This window comes from Lingula anatina, chromosome 10, assembly GCF_051362555.1.
Source record: "Lingula anatina isolate TDL-2025a chromosome 10, LinAna3.0, whole genome shotgun sequence".
In the NCBI taxonomy this organism is placed as follows: domain Eukaryota; kingdom Metazoa; phylum Brachiopoda; class Lingulata; order Lingulida; family Lingulidae; genus Lingula; species Lingula anatina.
Window position 1 is genome coordinate 4459924 of NC_141776.1, and position 15670 is coordinate 4475593.

General features: G+C 38.3%; 2 protein-coding genes across 6 annotated transcripts in view; both read right to left on the minus strand.

Annotated features, from left to right (window-relative positions):
• Window positions 1-5304, minus strand: part of LOC106160616 (steroid 17-alpha-hydroxylase/17,20 lyase) — a 52936-nt gene extending 47632 nt beyond the window's left edge. The window contains exons 1-2 of the mRNA XM_086996682.1: window positions 5160-5304; window positions 3833-3984 (exon numbers count right to left, since the gene is read on the minus strand). Of these exons, the coding sequence (XP_086852808.1) occupies window positions 3833-3983 (151 nt within the window). The 5' untranslated portion in view covers window position 3984; window positions 5160-5304. The remainder of the gene's footprint in view (window positions 1-3832; window positions 3985-5159) is intronic.
• Window positions 5305-6628: 1324 nt separating this feature from the next.
• LOC106155957 (uncharacterized) lies at window positions 6629-13499 on the minus strand. Of its 5 annotated transcripts, none has more exons than XM_086996692.1 (5): window positions 12622-13499; window positions 8411-8461; window positions 8007-8204; window positions 7553-7659; window positions 6629-7230 (listed from the first exon to the last, which is right to left on the minus strand). In XM_086996692.1, the coding sequence occupies exons 2-5, from the start codon at window positions 8430-8432 to the stop codon at window positions 6988-6990; spliced, it is 570 nt and encodes a 189-aa protein (XP_086852818.1). In that variant the 5' UTR covers window positions 8433-8461; window positions 12622-13499; the 3' UTR covers window positions 6629-6987. The 5 variants fall into 5 exon arrangements, with proteins under 5 accessions (XP_086852818.1, XP_086852816.1, XP_086852815.1 ...); XM_086996690.1 differs by lacking the exon at window positions 12622-13499 and adding an exon at window positions 9595-10640; XM_086996689.1 differs by lacking the exon at window positions 12622-13499 and adding an exon at window positions 9604-10633.
• Window positions 13500-15670: the final 2171 nt, after the last annotated feature.

The window sequence follows — 15670 nt, forward strand, 5'->3', positions numbered from 1 at the left end:
TAAGGAAGTAATAAGAAGTGTCTAAGTTAAATTATCAGTGGTGTACCTCATTCTTTCTCCCTGTAATGTTGGTTAAAAGTGGAGAATAGAAAAAAAAATACACTAATGCTATGGGCAAAGTAAATGTTTTACCACATAATGAGGCTTTTTTTCATGCAAGAAAAACAGATTTTGACACTGCGCGGAGGATGGGGTCATACATTGTATGACCTTCACCTCTGAATCTGTGAGTTTATCGTACTCTCCTCTTTGACCAAGAGGGTCACTAGTGGTACCTTTCGAAAATATGAATCGCCCAAATTTTGTTAACTATCTAGAGACCCGTGTGATATCAGAAGCTACTTTGGTATTGCGATTCCTTTTTAATTACGGAAAAGGCATCAACTGAGTCGTCTGGAATACCTTCACATACAAAAGCAACTGCAGTTATATGCAAGTATGGCAGTGGTGGATTTAGATTGGGGTCAGGGGGTCCTGACCCCCCCCCCCCCCCTTCGATTTCTGGTCCCCTTTTGAAACTAGAAATTTGACTAGCTGAATAATAGTTCTGAAACCGTCAAAATGGCACCATTTGCCCTCTAAAATACCCCCCTCAAAAAAAAAAAAAAAAAAAAAATGGGGCCCAGAACCCCACGTAGGGTTGGGGGGGGGGGGGAGGGTTGACTTCGCATGCGCGGATCCCCCTTCACATTATCCTGGATCCGCCCTTGTATGGATCTAATCGACAAAGTACCAAATACTAGAAGTGCTATATAAATAGTGCAGGTGTGCTATCTTAAAAATCAACCGTACCAATACATATGTCCAATACGCTTTGCAGGATTCTAGTGTCGGTCAACGACTCCTTGGCGTTCTCATCACTTTCAGGTGTCAGCTCCTCTTTCAACAGCAAAAGGTGGTCCGTGATGTCTCTTGCGTCACCTTTGAAATAAAAACTGACCATACTTTAAACGCTACTTATTTTCAGTAGAACTATTTATCACAATTTATATAGTACATTTTGTGAAGTGTTTATATTGGCTACATACAATTAGTAAACTATAAAATAATGATAATAATAATAATAAATTGACTGAAAATCCCTTCAATTTCCCAGTTGCTTTCTGGTGAATGTTCACTTCAGTAATATTAAATTCAACAGATTACAGGCATTTTGTAAATATATTTTATAAACAGGTCACGAACCCGTTTTTATAGTTACCTTGTGTTCTTCGAGTTTTACTTTAAAGAAGGCACCCAGTTCCTTCGTAAGTTGTTTTGCCATGAGGGATGATGGGATAGGAAATTTTTTCAAAACAGGGGTGACGTCAGAGGGAATGAGTCCTGCCAATAGTTTTTCATAAAGTTCGTCAATTTTGTCCTTTAACCAGGTGAATTCCAGACTGTCAATTGTGTAGCTGAAAAGGGTAACATTTCATTTCTGAGTTTCGAACAACATCTAAGTGTAGCAGATATTTAATAATCAATTCTATACAAAGATTATCCAATGGGATATCATGGATGGATAAATTTACAGATATAATTTATATAATTTCAGATAGCGTCTCATCTTAACCACACGTCCTCTCTATTGTCACATTGGCGACTCTACCGAGACTCTAGTTATAATAGACTAATAAGTACCCATTTGGCACTTAATGATAATTTTTTATTTGACCATTAAGTAACAGATTTCTAAATAAATATTTAATAATTCAAATAATTTAATAATTTAATAATTTAATAAATATAAACGGCACATTTACGAGTGATTCCATTAGATTTCGGTTTTCCCGTTACATATTTTGGATAAGTTGTCAAAATAATGTAGAAACGCACGACGTCTTTTGTTCTACGTAAATCGGTCCCTGGATACTATCAGATAATCAGACTGACACACCCCTTATAAGTGTAATTACCAGTTTTTTCTGTATTCTGCTCATCGCCAGGAGGAGGCGTATAAACATGTGAATCTGCATGCTTTTAGTTAGAAACCCCACAGAGTTAGATCGATTTAAGAAGATCGAATGATAGATGCATTTGGAATGAACCCATAGAAAGAAAATCAATTGGTTTTCCACAATCCAATGAAAAAAGTTACAAGAAGACCGAGTGCGTATCAACCATATAATTTAAGCAGTTATACACCTTTTTCCAAACGCCATCCTGCAGATGATGTTGAAGACAAGTAACCGGATGTAAACGTCTAATTCAAACGGCTCGGTCTCCTTTTCAATCAGGTTTGCGACTTCCTCAAAAGCAGACCTCGTGTATGTTTCCAATTTATCTCCCGCCAAGTAGGTCCTAAATAACGAAACCAATGATAACCCTCTGTGACTATATCTAATGTTTTCATGTGTAACTTACCCTGAGATTGTAATAAACTAGGTCTTCTTGACTCCAAAACAACATGTGAAGACTCCCTTGTATTCCTCATACTTGATATATAACGGGTACTTTAAAATATACACGGCACACGGCAGGGCAGAATGGAATAATACGGGGCTTTATTCAGGTTTTTCAATCAAGCAATCCATGTAACGCACCAATATAAGGTCAACGTACCTGAGAGCCTTCAAAGTAATCTGTCTCTGCAGTCTCCAAACTGGACCATAGTTGGCGAAAGTTATATCTTTGAACCCGTCAGTGATAAGCTCAACTTGATTAACATATGGGTAAAGGGGTTAATCAGACGAAACAAACCGTGTTTCATCAGCTAAATCTCATTTAAATTACATTTTTCCAAAGCACTGCTGGTGACTTTGAAAACGTACAAACTACAGTTAATTAATTCATTCCTTTGTTTATGTATTTGATGTGGGAACTGTACGTCATCATGACGTTTTAACTATTATATACATATGATTAACAGTGAGGCATGGGACACGTACACTATTCTATTCTTTATTTATTATATTCAATAAAAATGCTACTCACACTTCCAGCTCTCAGCATCTCTCCCCGCAAATATCTCTTTCTTCTCAACAAAGGCCTCATGAACAATATCCGCAGATTTTAGAACAACGACAGAGCGTCCAAATCCTGTGAAGTCAAATCACGTTTAATTGTTAGATTTTATTGCCTTCCAAAATAGATTGAAAATCGAACAAAGTTATATATACTTCAAAACATTCTAACTGAATTAACATATTCTAACACTGACAACTAATTTAAATGCTGAAATGCTGAAAATAAGCATTTTACTTAAACTAATATAAAACATTGTTTAGATATGATAAGTTAATTATCGAAATAAATTTATACCTAAATTCACCGTAAAAATGTCATCAAAGGACTTCCCGAGCTTATTGAAGACGGCGTACAGTCGACCTTCGTTTCTAAAAGCTGAAATGGTGCACATGTACGAATATAAGGCTAATTTTTCAAATTTGTGTACAGTATAGATGTGTGAAAGACATATGCCTGATTTAGTACCGGTGTAACGTAACAGAGAGACTGTCCGCTTCCCATTCTTTCGTACAGATAAGCATCGCCCTAGATTTTGACCCACTTTGGTCAGGCTAACACTATCCATCATAACTACATGGAGGCGGACTCTCTCTTACATGGACACTTAGTTTCGTTACACCGGGTTGGAAGAGGGCGTGGGAAGGGGGTTATGATGAAACTAATGGGGAATACCCAGTTTAATACAATGTATGTCTTCCCTAGATCTGTCATTTGTAAAAGTATTAAAATGCTATTTGGCCTAATCCATATCTCCCTCACTCTGTCTCTCTCTCTCTTGCCAGGAACTCCTTTACTGGGTATTTTCTGACCCTCTAAGATCTTATGTGTTCTTTACTTTTTCCCATTTACTTGTGTATTTGTCTGGTTTTCAAATATATCTCACCAAAGTAGTGTCCCAGTATCGGCAGATGAGGAGGTCCTGGCGGCAGTTTGTACTTCTTCCTCTGTAGATATGACATCAACAAAAGGAATACTATGATTCCCACCAAGACAGTTTTCACAGGAAGCCAACTAATTATAGCTGCATCCATCATCCTAAAATCGTATATGTCAACTGTAAAGTTGTCATCTAAATAACGTGTGGTAAAAGCATTTTCCTTAAAACTGTACTTATACCTCCCCTGGAAACAAAGACATATATCTCATCATTTCATAAAATATCTTTAAGAGTAACATTTACCCTAGTTTTAACCAAGATTCATCAAGGGTAGTCCAAATACACGAAAAATTAATTTCCGACCCAAAACTTCTTTAATTTTAGTAAATATATATGGACTTTTCTCGAACATGAACAGATGTAAAATTCATTTTTTCATCTTTTAAATTTGTGTTGAAGTCGGTAAAAGTTATCACTACTGTCTACCCTGTACAAGCTCCAATGCTTGCGTAGTGAAGAGTTTCCTTAGGCCTTCAACCACGACCTGATCATTTTTCAAGGTTATATACACAAAGGAAACACAATTGGGTCAGTTTCATTCAAAGGGACCCTAAGCGTGATGGTATATTCTCAGTGTGTTAGTTGTACTACTGACTGGCCCTGAAAATGGATTGTAGCGCATGCCCGTTTGCAAAATAGTAAGCATTAGAGCACCGAGGTTGTATAACCTGTATTGCATCATAAAGAAGCCGTCCAAGTCTAGTCACGTACATCAGTTTGTTTACATCAACTGTAAACGGCCTATCAAATTACGTCTAATTAAGGTTATAGCGCCCATCAAATTTGACAGCAAGACATAAATGTGTACAAGTTATCAGTCGGTGGTTCAGTTAAAATTCCTCTTGCTATTATGATTCGTTTGGGGACTGACCCTATTAATGGTGGGATGTCCTTCCGATAGGCTCCCAGTTTATTTAAGCTCGCCCATTAAAAAGAAACTCACATGCTCATAAGGACAAAAAAGGAACACGTGTTTCCTACATATATTTTATTGCTTTGAGTTGTGTAAGCAGGCAATGTTTTCATTATGTTCAGTGGGCTGCTTGGGTTGTCACTGATCTGTAATCTATTAAAAGAACCACAATTAAAAAAAGGCAATACGTAAATTGATATACCCTTATTATATAATGACTATAACTCCATATTCGACTAAACTAAAGAGCGATGCGATGCAATGCCACCATGTCAGTTTTGCACCTTTTCTAAAAGATTGGATATAACACATTTACATAATCCACGTTTATATTGATCATTTTGAAAACAATTTTCTCACCTCTTCTCAATGCCAAGACCCTGTTATCACCAGGCAGTACCAATGTTTAAAAGCAACCTTCCCCTTATCCCTCCGGCCCCCACATGCGGGTCTTAATACGTATGTCGCAACATGGGTGCGCCTGCGTATACATGACCTAAATTGCACAACAGCAAAGTACGTGTGGGTATTTTAATTATTAAACCGGTTTCAAAATTTAAAAACAGCTACTGCATTCGGTGTTGAAAAGTACTGCTTGCATAACTGATGAAAGAGGCAATGCAGTATATTATTAAGGCCCGTAGGAGGGTTAAATTGCTTTTAAATCACGTTTTTGATGCTTTTTTTTGCGTGTTTATAATAATCAAAAAGTATCTGATATTCGATGTAATAATGTTTTTGGGGTTTGCACTGCAAAATGTGTTTTTGATGAGTTTTTCAACCGGCACGCGCCCCAGTCAGACTGACGACTAAGCCACGCCTCTGTTGCTATGGGCTGTTGCCATGAGGGGCAGAGCAAAGTTAATGAGTTATAAGCCTATTACGTGTGTGGTAAAAGGTCATAAGTCTTACATCAGCCGAGCAGTGAAGAAGTCCAGTACAATATGGGGAAGAGAAAAGTTCGTTTGTAAGCAAAATCAATAAAGAAAAGAAAAAAGAGACCGGTAACAATACTTTTGGGTCCTAATTTTGGCGATATATATCGGCGAGCGTATCTGGACAAGTTACGAAACCGTAAATGTTCGACGCCGTTTCAAAAACGTATTTTGTTGGCTGTATTTTTCACGCAACATAGAATCTATTGATTAAAACTCATATTGACAAAAATTAGTTTTATTCTCTTTCTATGAATATATTAAGAAGCTTGAGAGACACGCGAATGAATTTTGATGGGAATGGCTAAATGAGAGATGTTCAAACGAGGGTTGATTTGAAAAAAAAAAAAAATGCATGTTAGCGGGATATCGCATTTTGCGATGTTTGGAGAAAATTAATTGCACAATCGCTCATCAAGCGGAAAGAAAGAGTTCAAAGAGTTCAAAATGTAGGCATAGATAGAACTCACAAAAAAGACCACGAGAATATATTAACATTCTGTAGGTCCATTACGTTATGTCCCGTAGTGCATATAATGAAATTTGGGTGATGATAATACTCGCTCTTAAGCATTATGTATTGTGCATCTATATTGTTAAACTAACCTCTTTTGTATACAATATTCCTTTTGTATACCTGTACATAAGACGACTTTGCTAGCTTGTTTATATACTTTCTCTCCCTCTATTCTTTTCAGTATTAGTGGATGAGGTAGGTGTGTGTGTGTGTGTGGGGGGGGGGGGGGGGGAGGAGCAGCTGTACATAGCACCAGCAGCGGCAGAAGCAACGACAGTAGCATTAGAAGTAGTGTCTGGTAATAGTAAAAGCTCTATCTATTTACTGTACTCGTGTGATGATCGATCGAGTTTAAAGAAAATGCAGTCTAAAGCTCGTTTACGGCTGATTCAGTTTATCTCTTCGCATGTCGAATTTATTTGAGTCGTATAAGAAACAAGTACAATTGGTTTATATGCGTTAACGGGAATCCAAGATCCACCGATGCTCGGTTTGTATGAACATTTAAGATATTACAATATAGTAACCACGAAAAGAGAACGTTACCTACGAAGAAAACTATCCCTGATGCACTAATCAAGGCTAAAGTATATGTCTTTTAAATTGCATATATATATATATATATATATATATATATATATATATATATATATATATATATATATATATACCTGTATATATGTGTGTATAACAAAGTTAGTTTTTAAATGTATGTTAACATTGAAACTCCTGGAGCCTACGTGGAGCAGGTAAATTCAAATGGACTCCCTTGGCTTCTCCAGGTTACGATGTTTAATACCTCGACCCAGGCGTTGTTACTGCGTGAACAGTTCAAAGGCATTCCTCCAGCTGGTACGGATACAGGTGTTATCGACGACACTCCTCTACCACGGAGCCTGCATCGGTTGTTTCTGCATCTCCATTGCGGTATTTCGAAGTTGTATTCCACTGTCAGCTGACATATAAGCGTTACGATAGGCTGAAATTGGAATACGTGTAGGTGAAACGAGTGCTGATAAAGAAACAACAGAATTTACATGTCAACGATATTTTTTTTAGCTAAAGAAAAGAACACCAAGTCTAAATGGGTTATATACGTCACGTTACTAAGTGAATGAATTTACAGCGCTGAGATATACCATCTTATATCTCATTTTATAGGGCATTGGAGTTGTAGGGTTATAGCAACCTGAAAATTATTCGTATGTTTATTGTACGAATAGCAAATTCCTCTGGTGTTTCGTGCGTGTTTGTGGGCGTGTACGTATGTGTACATTATGTTTGTAACTCCACCAACATACCATCAGGAAATCAACTATTTGTCTCTCCACTCCCATCCTTCTTAAACCAATGCAGTCATATGACCTGTTATTGCAGTCGAGGCGCACTTCGCAGCGGGTTCCCACAACTACGTACACAAAAATAAACGAATTAGCCTTTCTTTGTCCCAAACCTCGGGCTATATGGCAAAATTCATCAAAAGGTAAACATTGTGTGTTAGACTTTTGCCTAGCAAATAAATATCATATGAATGTTAACTTTTCCCTTAATCACTAAAGTATATTCAGTTTTGCACCGTTGAGAAAATTACGACCTACTACATTTTATCTAATTTTCTAATTGTTCAGTCGCTCTCGTACAGAGATGGATACTGACTAAATTCACTTGCATGATTATTACAATCCCAAATCACAAAGTAATAATTAATAGAACAAAAACAAAAATAATAAAAACAAATATTAAAAACACACTTACTATTTCTACACATTCCGTTCCGACCCGGAATTGACGTCAGAGGACAAAGACAAACCTGGGGGGAGCCCGTAATTACCGAAAACAACGGGTTCGTTACACATCGGGTGCCATCGCCACAAGACAGTGGTGGGTAAATGGTGCCGTTCCCCGCCGACGAACAAGGACTGAATAAGCTTGTGCTCAGATCGTTTATAAAACCTGGGAATACATTCATCATTTATTCATTCATTCATAAAGCCATAAAGTCTCAACTTGCTGTTAATGGACAATAAATGGATGATTTCTGCCGCAACACTAATAACTACCACGTACTGATGATATGGTTGTCAAAATTGTTCACTTTTCTGTATGGAGATATCTTTTATAATCACCTGAAGAGCGTACGACTACCACGGTGAACTTACCTGTGAAGGGTGGTAAACTCATTTTCCACTGCTAAATGCTTATCTGGAAAACTAAAAGCGCAAAAAATAACATGGCATGTACCGGTAAAATAGCAGAAGCTGAAAACAACACAAAAAACATTTCTAAAAACATGGCATCGCTAACATTACGTGTAATCTGGTGAAAAGTATAAAATCTTCTTGTATTTACTTGCGGGTGCGTCGCTGGTGAGAAAAGGGAAGGACGTATATACCTTGCACGTCTAGTGTACGTCGTCTCTACGAGCTTTTTAGCCCATCTTTTACAGTCGCGCCGGCTTTAATAGAAAGCCGATTATATCGCCTGGTCAACGAGAGGCTACCCGTTATCAGACGTATGCATTTAAATTATATTGATGATAATTAATAAGGAATAAGGGACTTTGCATGTGCAAACCGACCATTATGATCTCTTTCCCGATAATGCTGTGTTTCGGTATGCGTGCATATGCAAACTACATTGTGGAAATCGACCATGATGATCTCTTCCTCGATAATGATGTATCTCGTGTCGCCAGTTATTTCCCAAAATATTACAATTTTTCACGTCCTTTGTGCCTGTAATTTTATCGTCAGTCAAAAACTATACATTGATATAACATATATATTTGACATATGCACACTTTAGAGTTGAATAACGCATTTCGCAAAAGACGGACGGTATGAAATATGAACTTAAGCTAGAAAAATGACCAACAATAGTGAAATGACATTGTAAATTCCGTTGTTGCACCATCCAAGTTCCAAACCATGGACAAATTTACGAAGGGACTTGAAACAAGGCAAATTCATTTGAAGACATCTGCATTCGGGTAAACATTCGCCCATTGTGTCAGATAAGCTGTTTTGATAGCTCCACGGGTCCGTGATGTATGATTTATAACTGGTTTTTACACTAGATATACTTTCCGATCGGATAATAGTCAAAAACAAATATACTACAATTCTCCATGAACAAACATATGAAATTTTCATCTAGCTTCCAAATTGAGACAACAAATTTTTCTTTTACTTAGTCCCTATAAGTTTCTTGCCTTTTCCACCCGAAGGTCTGCCTCATGCTATCGCCATCTACCAGTCCAAAAAAAAAAAAATAAATAATAATAATAAAAATCTACACGCCTAAATAAAATAAAAATAAAAAAACGCATCGATATGCGCTCTACCTGCAGTACCTGTGATCCAAACGCAAGTGGTTTCACGAACAACTCGCGCTCAACCGATTCTCCGTTAATCTCGCTCCGCGACACCAATCCCTTCGTTATTATGTTCGTTACAATGTCCAAGTACAAGCCAAAATCTCAGATTCTACTCTGCGTGATACTGTCTTGTATGTATCAAAACCCTAGAAAAGATTTTCATTAAGATATGCTGTACAGTGCGGTCTGATTTACATGTAGGCTTAACTCATGAAATGAACGTCGTATCAGCAGTGGGGAATCTTTAGAATACTGACCGGCTCAGACCCAAACTCGAAACCAGTTTTACAAATCTTGTTTATGGATCTGGACTCTGAAATACATGTTTTCCTTGTGCGTCCTTATACCTGAATATTGTACTCACAGTTCCCGACTAATAGAAATTACCAAATATTTTGCATTTCTTCCGTTTTTGTCGTTTTTATATTTCAGATCTTCGCACTTGACTTGATTCATGCTTATAACAATTATACCAACTTCCATCGGTAGCGACCCCTGTTAATAGTTTTAAAATGTTAACTTTATTAATTATATCATATTATTGTCACCATTCACATTATTGTCACCATTCGTTTATTTGGCACAATCAGTTTTTACAAGACTTTCAACTATTACCTTCATATGGACAACAGCGTAGCCACGTGAATGAAATACATAGTCAAATTCCGTACGTTATCGGATAGTTAATAGTAAAACAATGAATGATAAGCACGAGAAAATGTAAGAAGAAGGCTATCGAAAAGCAAAAATGTGCATCTCTGTTCTCCCACAAATGACTAATAATAAGTACACGTTATAGAAGTTAGGTGGAAGAAAACTCGCTGTTAATATTCGCAATGTTTTTGCAGCAGAATTGAGGTACTGTACTAACTTGTTCGCCCACAAGTCCACATAGTAGTAATTACGCACAAGGAAATGTTCACAATGTTTTTGCTGCAGATTTTAGATAAAAACCTCTTGGCCCAAATAATGACTAAGTCTGTGAAGTAGAAATTAAGGAGGAGACCTGCTGATAATATTCGCAATGTTTTTGCAAAAAAAAAAAAAAAAAATGAAAAAATGAAACAGGATAGAGATGCCTTGAAATTGAGCAGTAAAAAAACATAGTTATCAAACCAGGCTGCTGTACAGGTATTTAGACCACGGTGAAAGTGAAGAACAAAAGACTCAGACGTGGTGTAACTTGCATAACCGCACGTCTCGCATGAATGCGTTATAACCTGTTCATAGACCGTGGTCTAAATAAGATAGACCCCTCGTCAGCGGGGGTTATGTGACATCCACTCGTGCGACCCTCGCTGACTCGGGGTCTATCTATTACTTATACTTCTCTTTGGCGCATACACTAGTACAGTGTATACATACCTAGGGATGTTATATGACCGTGGCGATATGATGATCACTGAAGCCTGTCCAATTGGGCAAGCTTCAGTGGAGATCGAGGGCAACCTCGAGCCGCTACACAAAAATGTCTCGCTTCACTCGACATTTCTGCGTAGTGTCTCTCGGAAACCTCGGATTTAACCTCGATGTAGTCTAGAATTTCACGACTACATCTTGGTTAAATCAGTCGAGGTCTCTTAAATGCCGAAAGCCAAAGACAGAGTGATCATGTGACCTTCTTGGCATCAAGAGAATAGTTGCTTGCGTTTTTGCCTCAGTTTTCGGCCTTACAAGCTCACGGTACCCTTACCGCTGGTAAGGCCTCATAGCAGTATGTACAAAAAACTTGAGACACTTAAGTACCTCGAAATGTCCACGTTCTGACAATCTCTGTGGGTCCTCCGTTGTACCTTGTAGTATGTAAATCCAATTAAAAGTGTTTTCGTGTACCTTCAGGCACGAAGTTCATAAAGTTTTGGTCACTTTATTTCAGCTTCCTACTGCACCGACACAACAGCACGCCATATTGTGGTACACTTGCGGAAAGGACGACCACCTTTTCAAGGTTGACCTCGAGATGGAGTTGACCTGTTTCACGTTTCCAATGTAAACTTTTAGCGCCCTCGGGTGACGAGTTGTGAAAAATGGTGTTTGATCCATGTAGGCAACCTAGCTCCAGTTTATAATGTTTTACAAGCATTTGGCCATCCATTTGCGCTTCTGACGAATTTATTTTGATTAAGGGCGAAAATATAATACTACTAAAAATAAAAAATAAAACAATACGTGATTTTTAAATATATTTTTATTGCTATACAATACTATAATTATAAAATTTCTCAAATATTTTTTCATGTAGGTTTTAAGGCAAAGGTAGGCCAAATTCGTCAGAAGCGCAAATGGATGGCCAAATGCTTGTAAAACATTATAAACTGGAGCTAGGTTGCCTACATGGATCAAACACCATTTTTCACAACTCGTCACCCGAGGGCGCTAAAAGTTTACATTGGAAACGTGAAACAGGTCAACTCCATTTCGAGGTCAACCTTGAAAAGGTGGTCGTCCTTTCCGCAAGTGTACCACAATATGGCGTGCTGTTGTGTCGGTGCAGTAGGAAGCTGAAATAAAGTGACCAAAACTTTATGAACTTCGTGCCTGAAGGTACACGAAAACACTTTTAATTGGATTTACATACTACAAGGTACAACGGAGGACCCACAGAGATTGTCAGAACGTGGACATTTCGAGGTACTTAAGTGTCTCAAGTTTTTTGTACATACTGCTATGAGGCCTTACCAGCGGTAAGGGTACCGTGAGCTTGTAAGGCCCGAAAACTGAGGCAACTTGCGTTTTAGACCTACCAGTAGACAAATTTAAAATCTCTCACGCTATTAAAAAAAATAGCATAAACTTTTCACGTTTAACAATTATTATTTATCATTTTATTACACTAATTCATATCATATGATATCATATGATATCATATCATATCATATCATATCATATCATATGGGTATGGTTTGAAAAGGGGGATTAGTTTATATTTAAGCCACACGTGCATACAAATTATTTGTAAATCTATAACTTTTTAACGAGGGTTGTGCTATTTACCTTTTGTTTTTAAGCTGTTCATTCTTTCTCTTTACCAGATATATCGGTAAAAATCAAATGTATATCCCCTTTGAACTTGTAATTACGTGTAGCACATGAATGCTCTGAAAACCAGCACATGTATATTCCAAAACCGCCTCGTGGTAAAAAAATGTCACCAAAACGTAGGATTACTACTCCTGTGGACTTGAAATAAACATCCGTTTGATTTTGACTATATTCCGTAACCGCCTCGTCGTCAGAAATGACAATAAAAACTAGAATTATTATTCCCGTGAATTTGTAATAAACATCCGTCGATTTTGAATATATTCCGAAACTGCCTCGTTGTCAGAAATATCACCAAAAAGTACATTTCTTTCTCCTTTGCACTTGTGAAAAATTAGTTTGACTAGATTCCGGTCCGACGCTCCTTTTTTTTATCAGAAATGTCACTAAAAAGTAGAGGTTTTGCCTTGGGACCTTGTTTCCGCAGCAGTCCCAGCTAAGTGTGGCTCAGCTGAGACGCGCATGGTCAGTGTCGACGGTTGATTAAATACTTCTCAAGCCAGTTGAACGTCCACGACAAGTATTTAGCAAAAATTGACCAAATTGGTCAGACATTACGTAAGAATTTGGCGGGAGGTGACCAGCACACGTGGACGCTCGAGGTGTTATGGCATATATCGCTCGGGTGACAGTGTATTATCTCGCACATAAAGTAGAAGGCTGCTCCTGTAACGCATGAAGCGGTGAAACGTAACGCGGTGAATCAGTATACCTCATTTCTTCTGAGATTTTGTGAAGCATGCATGATTACAGTAGAATGCTACTTCTGAGGAATATATGACATTGTAAATTCAAGCTTGTCTCACTGCGCCAGCTGTTGCACCATCAATATTCTAAACCAAAATCTCAGATTCTACTCCGCGTGATACTGTCTTGCATATATTAAAATCTTGCATAAGAGGCTTGTTCAATACAGTATATCTTAGATTTTCATTATGATATGCTGCAGAGTGCGATACAAACCCCTTAATCCAAGCAACCGCAGGGGAAATCTGGGCACCGTTTTTATTTCCGTTACGCCCCTTTTTATTGTCGCAAGCAGTGATTGTTTCAAAATCGGTTTTAACAGAAGGCGGTTCGGTCTTAGATGTATACGCTCATGATATAAATGCTGTATCAGCAAGTGGGCAATATTTAACGGCTGAGACCCAAACTCGAAAACAAATGTACAGCTCCTGTTTATAAACTTTACTCCGAAATACATGCATTATTTGGGCGTCCACAGGCTAGAATACAGTGGCGGATTTAGAGGGGAGGGTCAGGGGGGTCTTGAACCCCCCTTCGATTTCTGAAAAAAATCACACCAAATATTATCTCTTCAAATTAGAATTTTGACTAGCCGAATTATAGTTCTGAACCGTACCAAATGGCATTGTTCGCCCTCTAAAATACCCAAATTTTCCGCGGACCCCCCCTTCATCGGGCCCCGTACCCCACGCCAAGGGGGGGGGGGGGGGGTCGGCTTCGCATCCGCCCCCCCCCCCCCGGAATATTGTACTCACAGTTGACTACGAAAGATAAATACAAATGTCCGAACATGGAATAATTCCAGTTTCCCCTCTTACAGGTAGTACCTGTCATTTCTGACACCCTTGTATCCCCTTTCTCCCCCGCATCGTTAGTCTCACACAACGGTATTTTCTACATCCAATCATTACTCCCCCACTTGTATACCCCCGGTTAAAATGAAATATAAACATATAATTATCACTTTTGAAGCTTGAATGAAAGTACAACCTTTTTATGCTATCAAAAATGCGCCTTCCCAGTCCGAAAGTGAGTTTTTTCCGAATCAGCATTAAAAATGTGGAGGAGTAAAGCAGGGGCGTAACCAGGCAAACGCACGGATGCATTGTGCGTACAATTATTTAGGCCAACCATGATATTATTCTCTATAAAATGAGTGTACAGGCACTGAGTACATTAGAGCACTGAAATTGCCGGAATATTTAAAACTTTGTGATGATTTTATTACTAGTGAAAGCTTTGAGCAATGATATTTGGCACATATGGATTAGGATATCCTTTATCTGTTGCGGAAGTCTACATTTAGCTGTACCTGGGAATTTGAAAATCCGTGCGTACAATTTTAAAAGGTCTGGGTCCGCCCCTGTAACGATGCAGTGGCGTGTAGATACGAGTTCTAATTTTGCTAGCCTACAGGAAGTAAACACTGCAGATTTAGTTTTAACTGGTACTTCAATAGCTTTTATTAAAAGGAAGTTCATGCCTACCCAACTACCAGACGCTGCACCGAATGATCCAGAATTCACCGTATGGTAAATCGGATGGCGCAGTCGGTTTTCAGGTTTTGTGTCGGTACACGCTTCGAAGTATCAGATGTGACACCCTCTTGGTGGTGTATGGATACGAGTTCTAATTTTCGGTGTAAAAGAAACATTTTTACACTAAAAGAGCAGAATAGACCATGCGTGAGGCCGTAGGCCACAGATCGTGACGTAGTAGGCCACAACTTACTCTACGTTCACTGTACGCGTTCAATGTCGAGCTGAAACTCTCCATGAGGTGATCTACAGTACTGTGCATGGGTACGCCACCTTGCCACCGTTCTTCTATATATTGAGTGACACATTTGCAGTGATTGAAACGAGGCTTGCGGGTGTGCGTGTTTATATACAAACAGACAAAAGTTAGCCATTTGTTGGATGTACATGGATTTGCATTATGAAAAAAGTAAATAAATCTGAATGGTCAATATTCATTACACGGATGTCCCAAAGAATAAATGTCAATGTTATGTAGGCCTACAGGTTCAACCTTTGCGATGGCGCTCTTACGGTAGCCAACAAGGTGGAAAATGCTTTACTAGCACAAAAGTTCTTTGTGAAATGCGTTTGAGGTGACAGTATTGATTTCACCGGTGAGGTTAAAGCAATTAGTGCACCATTCAAACTCGTCATCATCAAAAATACTGCATTTATTTTACCTTTAGCACCGATACTGTTTTTTTAATTATGGTATAATTTTTTTTTGGTATTTA